This window comes from Euprymna scolopes, chromosome 35 (assembly GCF_053919585.1).
Source record: "Euprymna scolopes isolate OS-2025 chromosome 35, ASM5391958v1, whole genome shotgun sequence".
NCBI classification, from domain to species: domain Eukaryota; kingdom Metazoa; phylum Mollusca; class Cephalopoda; order Sepiida; family Sepiolidae; genus Euprymna; species Euprymna scolopes.
The window spans coordinates 85,603,157-85,619,573 of record NC_136516.1 but is presented as its reverse complement, the minus strand read 5'-3'; the positions used below and the strand labels follow the sequence as shown (position 1 = coordinate 85,619,573).

Below are 16,417 nucleotides of genomic sequence, written 5' to 3'. Positions count from 1 at the left end.
CTATTTGTGTGACTTAAGTACGACATTTGGACAACCTGTAATGATGGACAACTGCTGATTCTATGTTCAATTAATCTCAACACGTAAATGACAAAACTGAGTCACAATATTTAGCTAATAAACCCTTAGGAGATATTTGCTGAAAATAAATTCTTGATTTTCTAACCCACTCCCCCTGTACCCCCCCAAAAAGATTGATTAAGAAGTAAAATCATCATGCCAGTCCATCTAAATTAAAATCGATTGCTTCTTGTTATAAACATAATCTCAGAAAACTACTGTAAATTACTAAATATGATTCTATTTGTTATTTTATGCTGATTTTTTTTTTTGTCATGTCCAAAAAATTATGGCCAAATTTTATTTTATTTTCATTTTTTAAAAAATATTATTATACTTGTTTCTAAACTTATTACATGAGCATTGAGAATTTGTATAATTTGATAATCCATATTATTTGATAATTTATATTATTTGATAATTCATATTATTTGATAATTCATATTATTTGATAATTTGTATTATTTGATAATTCACATTATTTGATAATTTATATTATTTGATAATTCGTATTATTTGATAATTTATATTATTTGATAATTTATATTATTTGATAATTCGGATTATTTGATAATTCATATCATTTGATAATTCGGATTATATGATAATTCATATTATTTGATAATTTATATTATTTGATAATTCGTATTATTTGATAGTTTATATTATTTGATAATTCGTATTATCTGATAATTTATATTATTTGATGATTCGTATTATTTGATAATTCATATTATTTGATAATTCATATTATTTGATAATTCGGATTATTTGATAATCCATATTATTTGATAATCCATATTATTTGATAATTCACATTATTTAATAATTTATATTATTTGATAATTTATATTATTTGATAATTCGGATTATTTGATAATTCGGATTATCTGATAATTCATATTATTTGATAATTTATATTATTTGATAATTCATATTATTTGATAATTCGGATTATTTGATAATCCATATTATTTGATAATCCATATTATTTGATAATTCACATTATTTCATAATTTATATTATTTGATAATTTATATTATTTGATAATTCGGATTATTTGATAATTCGGATTATCTGATAATTCATATTATTTGATAATTCATATTATTTGATAATTAATATTATTTGATAATTCGTATTATTTGATAGTTTATATTATTTGATAATTCTGATTATCTGATGATTCGTATTATTTGATAATTTATATTATTTGATAATTTATATTATTTGATTATTTATATTATTTGATAATTCGGATTATATGACAATTCATATTATTTGATAATTTATATTATTTGATAATTCATATTATTTGATAATTCGGATTATATGATAATTCATATTATTTGATAATTTATATTATTTGATAATTCATATTATTTGATAATTCATATTATTTGATAATTTATATTATTTGATAATTCATATTATTTGATAATTCATATTATTTGATAATTCGTATTATTTGATAGTTTATATTATTTGATAATTCGGATTATCTGATAATTCATATTATCTGATAATTCGTATTATTTGAAAATTTATATTATTTGATAATTCATATTATTTGATAATTCAGATTATTTGATAATTCGGATCATTTGATAATTCGGATCATTTGATAATTCGGATCATTTGATAATTCGGATCATTTGATAATTAGGATCATTTGATAATTCGTATTATTTGATAATTCATATTATTTGATAATTCGTATTATTTGATAATCCATATTATTTGATAATCCGTATTATTTGATAATTCACATTATTTGATAATTTATATTATTTGATAATTTATATTATTTGATAATTCATATTATTTGATAATTCGGATTATTTAATAATTCGGATCATTTGATAATTCGGATCATTTGATAATTCGGATCATTTGATAATTTGTATTATTTGATAATTCATATTAATTGATAATTCGGATTTTTTGATAATCCATATTATTTGATAATCCATATTATTTGATAATCCGTATTATTTGATAATTCACATTATTTGATAATTTATATTATTTGATAATTTATATTATTTGATAATTCGTATTATTTGATAGTTTATATTATTTGATAATTCGGATTATCTGATAATTTATATTATTTGATATTTTATATTATTTGATAATTCGTATTATTTGATATTTTATATTATTTGATAATTCGTATTATTTGATAATTCGTATTATTTGATAATTCATATTATTTGATAAGTTATATTATTTTATAATTCGGATTATTTGATAATCCATATTATTTGATAATCTGTATTATTTGATAATTCGTATTATTTGATAATTTGTATTATTTGATAATTTATATTATTTGATAATTCATATTATTTGATAATTCGGATTATATGATAATTCATATTATTTGATAATTCATATTATTTGATGATTTATATTATTTGATAATTCATACTATTTGATAATTTATATTCTTTGATAATTTATATTATTTGATAATTTGTATTATTTGATAGTTTATATTATTTGATAATTGGGATTATCTGATAATTTATATTATTTGATGCTTCGTATTATTTGATAATTTATATTATTTGATAATTCGGATTATTTGATAATTTATATTATTTGATAATTTATATTATTTGATAATTTATATTATTTGATAATTCGAATTATTTGATAGTTTATATTATTTGATAATTCGAATTATTTGATAGTTTATATTATTTGATAATTCGGATTATCTGATAATTTATATTATTTGATAATTCGTATTATTTGATAGTTTATATTATTTGATAATTCATATTATCTGATAATTTATATTATTTGATAATTCGGATTATATGATAATTCATATTATAATATAATTTATATTATTTGATAGTTTATATAATTTGATAATTCGTATTATTTGATAGTTTATATTATTTGATAATTCGGATTATTTGATAATTCATATTATTTGATAATTCGTATTGATAATTCATATTATTTGATAATTCACATTATTTCATAATTTATATTATTTGATAATTTATATTATTTGATAATTCGGATTATTTGATAATTCGGATTATCTGATAATTCATATTATTTGATAATTCATATTATTTGATAATTAATATTATTTGATAATTCGTATTATTTGATAGTTTATATTATTTGATAATTCTGATTATCTGATGATTCGTATTATTTGATAATTTATATTATTTGATAATTTATATTATTTGATTATTTATATTATTTGATAATTCGGATTATATGACAATTCATATTATTTGATAATTCATATTATTTGATAATTCATATTATTTGATAATTCGGATTATATGATAATTCATATTATTTGATAATTTATATTATTTGATAATTCATATTATTTGATAATTCATATTATTTGATAATTCGTATTATTTGATAGTTTATATTATTTGATAATTCGGATTATCTGATAATTCATATTATCTGATAATTCGTATTATTTGAAAATTTATATTATTTGATAATTCATATTATTTGATAATTCGGATTATTTGATAATTCGGATCATTTGATAATTCGGATCATTTGATAATTCGGATCATTTGATAATTAGGATCATTTGATAATTCGTATTATTTGATAATTCATATTATTTGATAATTCGTATTATTTGATAATCCATATTATTTGATAATCCGTATTATTTGATAATTCACATTATTTGATAATTTATATTATTTGATAATTTATATTATTTGATAATTCATATTATTTGATAATTCGGATTATTTAATAATTCGGATCATTTGATAATTCGGATCATTTGATAATTCGGATCATTTGATAATTTGTATTATTTGATAATTCATATTAATTGATAATTCGGATTTTTTGATAATCCATATTATTTGATAATCCATATTATTTGATAATCCGTATTATTTGATAATTCACATTATTTGATAATTTATATTATTTGATAATTTATATTATTTGATAATTCGTATTATTTGATAGTTTATATTATTTGATAATTCGGATTATCTGATAATTTATATTATTTGATATTTTATATTATTTGATAATTCGTATTATTTGATATTTTATATTATTTGATAATTCGTATTATTTGATAATTCGTATTATTTGATAATTCATATTATTTGATAAGTTATATTATTTTATCATTCGGATTATTTGATAATCCATATTATTTGATAATCCGTATTATTTGATAATTCGTATTATTTGATAATTCGTATTATTTGATAATTTATATTATTTGATAATTCATATTATTTGATAATTCGGATTATATGATAATTCGGATTATATGATAATTCATATTATTTGATAATTCATATTATTTGATGATTTATATTATTTGATAATTCATATTATTTGATAATTTATATTCCTTGATAATTTATATTATTTGATAATTTGTATTATTTGATAGTTTATATTATTTGATAATTGGGATTATCTGATAATTTATATTATTTGATGCTTCGTATTATTTGATAATTTATATTATTTGATAATTCGGATTATTTGATAATTTATATTATTTGATAATTTATATTATTTGATAATTTATATTATTTGATAATTCGAATTATTTGATAGTTTATATTATTTGATAATTCGAATTATTTGATAGTTTATATTATTTGATAATTCGGATTATCTGATAATTTATATTATTTGATAATTCGTATTATTTGATAGTTTATATTATTTGATAATTCATATTATCTGATAATTTATATTATTTGATAATTCGGATTATATGATAATTCATATTATAATATAATTTATATTATTTGATAGTTTATATAATTTGATAATTCGTATTATTTGATAGTTTATATTATTTGATAATTCGGATTATTTGATAATTCATATTATTTGATAATTCGTATTGATAATTCATATTATTTGATAATTCATATTATTTGATAATTCATATTATTTGATAATTTATATTATTTGATAATTTGGATTAATTGATAATCAATATTATTTGATAATTTATATTATTTGATAATTTATATTATTTGATAATTCATATTATTTGATAATTCGGATTATTTGATAATTCGGATTATTTGATAATTCGGATCATTTGATAATTCGGATCATTTGATAATTCGTATCATTTGATAATTCGTATAATTTGATAATTCGGATTATTTGATAATCCATATTATTTGATAATCCGTATTATTTGATAATTCACATTATTTGATAATTCGGATTATTTGATAATTCAGATCATTTGATAATTCGGATCATTTGATAATTCGGATCATTTGATAATTCGGATCATTTGATAATTCGTATCATTTGATAATTCGTATTATTTGATAATTCATATATTTGATAATTCGGATTATTTGATAATCCATATTATTTGATAATCCGTATTATTTGATAATTCACATTATTTGATAATTTATATTATTTGATAATTTATATTATTTGGTAATTCGGATTATTTGATAATTCGTATTATTTGATAGTTTATATTATTTGATAATTCGGATTATCTGATAATTTATATTATTTGATATTTTATATTATTTGATAATTCGTATTATTTGATAATTCATATTATTTGATAAGTTATATTATTTTATAATTCGGATTATTTGATAATCCATATTATTTGATAATCTGTATTATTTGATAATTCGTATTATTTGATAATTTGTATTATTTGATAATTTATATTATTTGATAATTCGGATTATATGATAATTCATATTATTTGATAATTTATATTATTTGATAATTCATATTATTTGATGATTTATATTATTTTATAATTCATATTATTTGATAATTTATATTCTTTGATAATTTATATTATTTGATAATTTGTATTATTTGATAGTTTATATTATTTGATAATTGGGATTATCTGATAATTTATATTATTTGATAATTCGTATTAGTTGATAATTTATATTATTTGATAATTCGTATTATTTGATAATATGTATTATTTGATAATTTATATTATTTGATAATTTATATTATTTGATAATTTATATTATTTGATAATTCGAATTATTTGATAGTTTATATTATTTGATAATTCGAATTATTTGATAGTTTATATTATTTGATAATTCGGATTATCTGATAATTTATATTATTTGATAATTCGTATTATTTGATAATTTATATTACTTGATAATTCGTATTATTTGATAGTTTATATTATTTGATAATTCATATTATCTGATAATTTATATTATTTGATAATTCGGATTATATGATAATTCATATTATTTGATAATTTATATTATTTGGGAATTTATATTATTTGATAATTTATATTATTTGATAGTTTATATAATTTGATAATTCGTATTATTTGATAGTTTATATTATTTGATAATTCGGATTATTTGATAATTTATATTATTTGATAATTCGTATTGATAATTCATATTATTTGATAATTCATATTATTTGATAATTTATATTATTTGATAATTCGGATTATTTGATAATCCATATTATTTGATAATCCGTATTATTTGATAATTTATATTATTTGATAATTTGTATTATTTGATAATTTATATTATTTGATAATTCATATTATTTGATAATTCGGATTATATGATAATTCATATTATTTGATAATTTATATTATTTGATAATTCATATTATTTGATAATTTATATTATTTGATAATTCATATTATTGGATAATTTATATTATTTGATAATTTATATTATTTGATAATTTATATTATTTGATAATTTATATCATTTGATAATTTATATTATTTGATAATTTATATTATTTGATAGTTTATATTTTTTGATAGTTTATATTATTTGATAATTTATATTATTTGATAATTTATATTCTTTGATAATTTGTATTAATTGATAATTTATATTATTTGATAATTCGTATTATTTGATAATTTATATTATTTGATAATTTATATTATTTGATAATTTATATTATTTGATAATTTATATTATTTGATAATTTATATTATTTGATAATTTATATTATTTGATAATTCATATTATTTGATAATTCGGATTATATGATAATTCATATTATTTGATAATTCGGATTATATGATAATTCATATTATTTGATAATTTATATTATTTGATAATTTATATTATTTGATAATTCATATTATTTAATATTTCATATTATTTGATAATTTATATTATTTGATAATTTATATTATCTGATAATTTATATTATCTGATAATTTATATTATTTGATAATTCATATTATCTGATAATTTATATTATTTGATAATTTGTATTATTTGGACTACTATTCTCATCTTGAATATTATTCACATAATGATTCAGTTGATGTGATCTCCCTCTTTTTTCAGGCGTATCTTATTTAATTATTTATAATTTCTTATTGCACTCACAAATCTTTTTGTTGAATTCGAAATCTGCACAGAATTTTAATGTTCAAAATTCAGTTGTGAAGTCTTTATTCTGTTCAAAATCTTGTGCATATTCTCAAGTTCGACAGAAAAAGATTCCCGAGTTCGACAAGATATACTTGAAGAAGGTTGTAGGTTGTGTACCAAAACATTATGAAAATAAATAATACTAAAGACAAGTACAGTAGTCCGAAGAAACCAAATATTATGATTGTATTTAAAAAGTAAATAAAGAATAATGCTTTTTATTTTAATTAAAAACATTTGTGCATTTGTATCTATATTATTGATTAACAGTTAATAAACACTAGTTGGTTGCCTGACGTTGCTCAGTTGAAATATGCTTAAATATGATATTTTTATTTAAATATGATTTTTTTTATTTATGCAGATTTCGTATTTATTACTATAGTCAGTTGTCTATCGATTATTATATTTTATGTTGTATTGTAGTGATTTCAAAAGTAAAAAAAATCTGACTTGGGTGCCATCAGCTAGAATCGAAACCAAAACATTTAGTGCTCCAACCTTAGTTGTTATCATTTGATCTACCATCAAGCGGTTAAGAAATAGTTAAAAGTCAATCGACTTTAACGTATAAATGTGTTATTTGCACATGTGTCCAAATAACATGTTTAGTCAACTTATGCCTGCCAAGTTTCAATTTTTTTTTTCAAATTTGACCCCTCGGCAGCTGTTTTTTACTAGATTATATATATATAAAACAACGGTTCACAAAAAATACAATCATTTGACCTGCCTTGTGTCTCTCTGCAACCTTGTGTCTTGGAGGAGATGCACTTTGAAAAAATGGAGACAGACATATGCACACAGCACACACAGACACAGACACACACACATGGACACACGGACACACAGGTGCACACACACATATGCACACACGGACACACAGGTGCACACACACATATGCACACACACACACAGATGCACAGACACACATACAGACACACACACACACACAGTGAGTTTTATATACTAGATGATAAAAATATTTGATTTAAAAAAATATAATTTTTATTTTCAGAATCTTGTTAAGAGTGTTAACGGAATGATCACTCTTGCGGCTCCCTGGTCGAAGGTACAGATTTATCCAAGTGATTCATTTGAAACTATGTCAACAAAATTATGTGGAATCAACATGAAAAAAAATTATTCATTCATAAAGGTTAGCTGATCTTTTTGTTATTTCTTCATTTGATGAGATGAGGATTTATTATTCATATTATTTGGATGATAAGATATGATTTTTTTACGTGAACCAAATTTAATAGTATCTAAGTATTACGCTTCTTCATCTTTGAGATAAGGATTGATTATATGGATATTTTTGTACTACTGTTCTCATCTGGAGTGTTAGTCCGCAAGAACATGTGGCATAATCGATAAAATACTTAGTAAAATTCAGTTGTAAGTTACACTCTTCTGGAGGTTGAAGGTCCAATCCTCAGTGCAGGCGGCACTCAAAATACAATTGCAAATTATTTAGGACCATAACTACCCAGTATGGCATAATCACATCGATACACCAGTTCCGATCAGATCTTTGAAGTTAAGCAATACAGAGCCTGGTCATTACTAAAATGGGTAACAAATTTGGCAATTCCAAGAGCTGTATGTAGGAGGATGTCGACACCTTCCTGCAAGATTTGCAAAAACCTAACGTCGTCATCTCCCCTAATGGGATATGCATGCGATTGGGGACTACTTGTGAATTTCATACTCCCATGAAACTTCCACCTTCGAAGAAAGTCAGTTAAGCCCAAATGGGGTTAGTGCTATTTCATACAAATTACTATCCAGTCATGGCTGACAGAATGAAAGCATGTGATCCCTAAGAACTTCAGTTCTGTACGAAATTCTGTGCAGATTCTTGAGTTTAACAGAAAGATTCCCAAGTTTGGGAAGATACCACTGAAGAAGGTTGAAGGTTATATTGACCAAAATGTGAAAATAACACTTAAGTCGAGAACAGTAGTCTGAATAATCCAAATGATATGACCCTGTTGTTCTTATATTATTTTAATTGGAATTCATTATTTATTAATTTATTTATTGCAGACTATTATCATCATCTTTCTCAGTTGTTTCACAATGTTTCGACCAACTATTCCATTGGCCTTCATCAGGTGGTAACCACGGCAGGATAGAAACTCCAATCTCCTAACTGCATTCTCGGTGGTGCAGTGGATACAGACGTTGAAGCTCTATGGTTCCAGGTGAGGATTTCTGAAGATAGCGGTTTCAATCCTTCCCAAAGCCGACCAGAGGTTTACTTGGCCAAAAACATGGTGAGACGACAACAACTATGGATGGCAGTAATTGCTGAGAATGCAGTTAGGAGATTCGGAGTTCCTATCCCGTCGTGGTTACCACTTGACGAAGGCCAGAGGAATAGTTGGCCGAAATGTCATGAAGCAACAACTAAAAAAGATGAGAATAATAGTCCGCAATGAATAAATTAATAAAAAATCAATTGTTTGAAAACGATTCTAACTTGCAGTAAAATCTACAAATAAAATTCGTAAAATGTCGATGATAAACAAAGCAGAAGGGATTTAGTTTTGTTTTTATTTGCATATTTTAAAGACAAAAAATACTTGATTAAAAAAAGGCCAGAAGAATAGTTGGCTGAAATGTTGTGAAACAACGAACTGTTATTCTTGTTTTTAAGAAATTTTCTTAGATTTTCAACCTTTTCTATTTAGTTTTTTTTTTTTCTCCTTCTTTTTCTCTTTGATCTTTTTTTTAATTTTTTATCTTTTCTTTTTCTTTTACTTCTTTTTTTATCTTTTTTATTTTTTATCTTTTCTTTTTCTTCTTTTTTTATCTTTTTTATTTTTTATCTTTTCTTTTTCTTTTACTTCTCTTATATTTCTTTATTTTGTCATCATTAAATTTTTTTTTTTTTATTGCATTTGATAGTGCCACTTTGATATAGATGGCTACTATCAGGAACATAAATTGCAGGGATACTATGTAGGGAGTTGAGCAGCAAGATGTCTGTTCATATTACACTTGAACTTCTGCATGTCAGTACAGTTGGGGAAGCAGGAACCCGGAAGGTAATTTCAAAGTCTAGCAGTTCTGGGGAAGAAACTACTGGAGTAGAAGGCTTTATTACATTTAGGGATCTCAACTGTGTCGGGGTGGGATTTTGCTGATTGTCGGGTTTGTTAGGTGTATTTATGTTAAGGAGACACAAGGGCTTGTAATTCGTCGGAGCATTCACTATTAAAATACTTCTAAAACAGGCAGAGGGATGCAACATTACGTCGATGGGACTGAGGTTGAAGCTTAAATGACACTTCAGGATCTAACAGATTGGTGACTTTCTTTTGAACCCTGTCAAGGAGTGAGAGACTAGTAGCAGATGCACCAGCCCAAATATGACAACAGTACTCCATACATGGGCGATTGGTGGCTTTGTAAAGGTACAGGATACTTTCACGTATAAGTAATTTCTAGCATGTAGAGAGGGCCTATCTTCATCGCAGCAGCCTTGGCAATGCTCTCGATGTATCTGTTCCAACTCATTTTTTGCTGTGTCTTCTCTTTCTATTCTTGTTCTTCCTTTTCTTTTTTTCTTTTTCTTTTCTATTTTTAAATCATCGTCTTTTTTTGGTCCCCCGACAAAAGGACAGTTAACCTGTAAATTCACCCATGTCCGTTCGTCCGTTCGTCCGTCCGCACTTTTCTCAATAGCTACGCCTAGGAATTTTTGGAAATTTTGCACAAACATTAAACATGATATGAGTAAAAAGTAAGAACGGATTTTCCAGGAAAACTCCGGTTGCCCACCCTGAGGAGCCTTTCGGGTTAAAATGGCTAAAATTGACACTTTTGTGCTTATTAAAAATAAAATTGATGCCTTGGATTTTTATAAAACTTTCTGAAAAGTTGTAACTAACTTATTTCTATATAATTTTGTTTTGCGATAACTCTTGGGTGTGCCCCAGGGGCTCTTTTATGGCTAATAAAAACACTCTATTTTTGGAACTATTTTTACATATTTGTCCAAAACACAAATTTAAATATGTTAAGGCGCTGGGGACTTTTTGGGGTAAATGGGGGGGGGGGGGCAAATGATGGACTTGATCATTTCTTTTTTTGCATGGTGCAGAACTCAAATTTACATATGTTAAGGCCTAAAACTGCACCGTTTGTTCATTTTCATCAGAATTTGACATCCCCTGGAGACTTTTTGGGCTAAATGGGGTTGGCGGGGGGGGGGGGGGGGGCAAATGCTGAACTTAGTTATTTCTTTCTGTCTCATTCACTGTGCACTCACGGGGGACCATGCATACTTCACTTGTTCTTTTCTATTTTTAGATTTTTATATTCTCATCTTTTTTTCTCCTTTTTCTTCAACTTTTACTTTTTTTTGTCATTTTTTTTTGTTATTCTATTTTTATTTTATTCTATTATGTTATTCTATTTTTATGTTACTATGTTATTCTATTATCTTATTCTGTTATGTTATTCTATTATTCTATTATTATGTTATTCTATTATTATGTTATTCTATTATTATGTTATTCTATTTTTATGTTATTCTATTTTTATGTTATTCTATTTTTATGTTATTCTATTTTTATGTTATTCTATTATTATGTTATTCTATTATTCTGTTATTATGTTATTCTATTATTCTATTATTATGTTATTCTATTATTCTGTTATTCTATTATTATGTTATTCTATTTTTATGTTATTCTATTTTTATGTTATTCTATTATTATGTTATTCTATTATCTTATTCTGTTATGTTATTCTATTATTCTGTTATTATGTTATTCTATTATTATGTTATTCTATTTTTATGTTATTCTATTTTTATGTTATTCTATTATTATGTTATTCTATTATTATGTTATTCTATTATCTTATTCTGTTATGTTATTCTATTATTCTCTTCATCTCTTTCTGTCTTCTACTTTTTCTAATCGTGCTACTAGATCAAGCTCTTTGAAGATACCGGCTTCCTGGCTCAAATTGCACCAAGTATTGATTTTATTTCTTTCCTTTCCTTTTGCAAAACTCAATCATGTTCTGCAAAGTCAAAAACAAAAACACAATGAATAAATCCGTATTATTTAGATTCATCGGACTACTGTTCTCATCTTGAATGTGATTTTCACAACGTTTCGGTTGATGTAACCTCCGGCCTTCTTCAGGTATGTCTTGTCGAACTCAAGAATGTTTCTGCCGAACTCGGGAATTTGGATGGAATTTCGAGCAGAGCCCTTTATTTACTTCACGGGGTAGCATGCTCTTGTTCCATCAGCCATGAGAGGTTTGAGGTCCTAAGTAATTCACAATTGTATTTTTCGGTCACCCACACTAAACATTGAAACGTCAACCTTCAACAGAATATCACTTTTTACAATTGATTTTTCCAAGTACTCTAACCACTGCATCATGGGTCCTTGCAGAGTTTGACAGAAATATTCCTGAGTTCGACAAGATACACCTGAAGAAGGTCGGAGGTTACATCGACCGAAACATTGTGAAAATCACACTCAAGATGAGAACAGTAGTCCGATGAATCCAAATAATACGAATAATCACTCCTCGTCTCCAAAGTTCAGAAACATCACAATGAATAAATATTTGCAAATATAAAGAACTTAAAGCATAAAAGCTTTTTCCAAAATTACTGGATTCGGCATTAAATAATCTGGAATTCATAAAGTGACAGAAGTAAAACAATCAAACTCGACAGCATGAATAAACGCTTGAAGGTATAAAAAATTTGAAGCATAAAAACTTTGTTTAAAATTACATTTTTTTTTTTTTTTTGCATAGGCATCACCACTTATCAAGGCCCAGAGGCCACTCGAAGATAATGGCTAAAGAGTGTACAGTAGTCATTTGGACAATATAGTAATCGTTAGTAATGGAAATTTGGTAAATTTGTTAATTTAAGTGGAACAGCTCATCAAGAATTTGTTTACGTTGGACTTGAAGAAAACTATAACAACAATTACTGGATTTGGCATCAACTAACCCGAAAACAACTGATTCCCTTTTCTTGTACTTTTTTTTCTCTTTTTTCTTCTTCTTCTTTTGAGCTTTTTCTCCTTTTTCTTTTTCTTTTAGGCATCTTTTTCTCCTTGATATGGTCATTTCTTTTTTGTTTTTATATTATTATATTATTCTCTTTGTTTTTGTTTTTTTCCCTTTCTTGTTGTGCATTAGTAGCAGTAATACTAATATATTGCTGTTTTTTTTTTTCTATTTTTTTCTGATAAATATCTACGAAAAAAAGTTTATGAATATTTAAAAAGAAAGTGTATGCCATTTTCAACAAAGTGTTAATTGTATTTATTTTTTTTTTTTTAATAGGAAGAAAAACCATCGCGCGCCATGTTGGAAAACATTATCCACCATTTCCAGATGTTATTTGACGTCTCTTCCATATCAGGGGTTTACCCAACCATGAACCAAATTTACACCAAGATTGGAGAACAGCAAAACGTGATGAAGATATTAAAAAATTATTTAGGATTAGGTATGTTTCTGTGTCAGTAACTTTATTTTCGTATGCTTCCTCTTTTATTGTTTTAGTATGTTTTGTATATTGATAAATACGGCGTAATCACGTCACATCGGTTCTCGTTAGATTATTAAAGTAAAGCAATGTTGAGCCTCGCTAGTACCAGATGGGAATAAGAGGCACTGTATGTGCCCAGGTAAATGGGTATGTATAATAGCTTAGGAAGATAACGCTCCTGCTTTGTACAATTCCAGGTGACCCTTGAGCAAGGTGTTACACCTTTTAGACTCTCTCTGATATTTTGTAGGGTGTATACACCGGTTCTCGTTGGATCACCAGTTAAGCAATGTTGGGTTTGGCCAGTATGAAATGGATAATCATTTTCGAATACTAAGCCCTGTATGTATGTAGGTAAGTGGGTATATATATAATACTTCAGAGAGATGAACGCCCCTACCTTGCACAAATCCAGGTGACCCTTGAGCAAGGTGTAGCTCCTGTTAACCTCCCTCTGATATTCTAGAGCACCCATTCCCAACCTTTCCTTCATCATTGACCTTTCAGCTTTATGCATTTCTCCATTTATACTCTACTCTCATACAAAAATTAACTTATGTTAAATATAAGTTGGTATGAGAGCACTTTTTAACGTTTATGTCATGCTAGCCGAATGATTACTTATGTTAAGAATAAGTTTTTTGTAAAGATCATCTCATGCTGGCCTAATGGTTATCGTACTTGACTCACTGTCTTTAGGTTTTGGTTTTGATCTCAGCTCAAGTTTTTTTTTTTTTAAATTTTTTTTTATTACATTTTCACCCCAAACAAGGCACATTGCCACTTTGGTGTAGGGGGCTACTATCAGGGGCAGCAACTGCTGGGGCACTATGTTGGGATTTGGCCAGCAAGATGTCGGTTCCCGTTACATTTGAACTTCTGCATGTCAGTACAGTTAGGGAAGCAGGGACCTGGAATGGAATTCCAGAGTCTAGCGGTTCTGGGGAAGAAACTACTGGAGTAGAAAGATCTTTTACATCTAGGGATCTCTACTGTGTGGGGGTTGGATTTAGCTGTCTGTCGGGTTTGTCGAAGGTGTCTACGTCGTGGGGGCACAAGTGTCTGCAGTTTGTCAGAGTATTCACCATTAAAATACTTGTAGAACAGGCAGAGGGATGCAACGTTTCGTCGATGGGACAGAGGCTGAAGCTTAGATGCCAGTTCAGGGCCTATCAGATTGGTGACTCTCTTTGAACCTTGTCTAGGAGTGAGAGACTAGCAGCAGATGCACCAGCCCAAATGTGACAACAATACTCCATACATGGGCGAATGGTGGCCTTATAGAGGTACAGGGTACTTTTGGGTGTCAGTAGTTTTCTAGCACGGTAGAGAGAGCCTACCTTTTTCGCAGCTTACCTTTTTGACTTACAAGAAGTGAACTGTTTAGAAAAAACATATTACTTGCTTGTACAGGTCTCAGTTTTCGTATGATTAAAAATATATTTATGCATATTTTATGACCAGGCAACACCAGGCGGCCTGCTAATATTATAATAAAGAGGTAGTGTGGTATCTGTTCTGTTTTCATGATATCATCCTCCCAGGGATTGCCTCTTCCTTTTTTTTGTGGTGTTAATGATCTGTTGTTATCATTCACCCAGGCATTACTATCTCCCTTTTTGGGAGAAAGTTTAATGTAGTACCTATTCTGTTGTCAGAAGACCATCTTTGAAGGCATTACCTCCTCTTTGGTGGAGTAGTGTACTATATGTTCATTCATCATGATACCAGCCCTCCCAGGCATCACTTCCTACTTCAGTAGGGACAATGTAGTATATAGTTTGTTCATCCTGATATCATCATCATCATCCAATATGCAACTGGAAAGTGCATATATGTGTTTGTTGGTTACAATAAACTTTGTGCGTCAATTTGTGAACTTTCTTGTTTCCTGTACTTTTAGATTCTTCAGCAAAACCCACTAAAGTAGTTGACGCCGTCTCCCAACTGTGCCAAATACACAACTCAACAACCTCGACTCAGCTGAAACAACTTCTACAAACTGAAGATTTGGAAGGGTAATGTATGAGTTATCTCCCCTAGCATCCTCATAGATTCTCTACTATTTTCTTCTGTTGCTCGACAAGTCTAATTCCTCTCTTTCTATAAAAGTTGGTACTTATGTTATATAGGGTTATCATTGAAGTTCTCATTAGGGTTATCATAGAGGAGCACCAAATTGACGTTTGGTGTATAACATAAAAGGATTCCGTGTGCGTATGATTGTCTCTAATATAAATGGTTTGTGTGTTTGATTATCATAAAGGGAATCGTGTGTGTGACATGTATTTTCAGAACCTACCTCTGCTTCTTCGATGTTGGACCATCTGGAAACTTCTCATCCTGGAGGGAGACTTGATACCTG

General features: G+C 26.2%; 1 protein-coding gene across 2 annotated transcripts in view; it reads left to right on the top strand.

Moving 5' to 3' along the window:
* LOC145259965 (centrosomal protein of 70 kDa-like) overlaps nt 1-16,417 on the top strand; it is an 80,707-nt gene that overhangs the window by 59,442 nt on the left and 4,848 nt on the right. For both annotated transcript variants that reach the window (XM_080117949.1, XM_080117950.1), the window contains 3 exons: nt 8,524-8,664; nt 13,845-14,010; nt 15,956-16,070. In XM_080117949.1, coding sequence (XP_079974075.1) covers nt 8,524-8,664; nt 13,845-14,010; nt 15,956-16,070 — 422 coding nt within the window. The remainder of the gene's footprint in view (nt 1-8,523; nt 8,665-13,844; nt 14,011-15,955; nt 16,071-16,417) is intronic.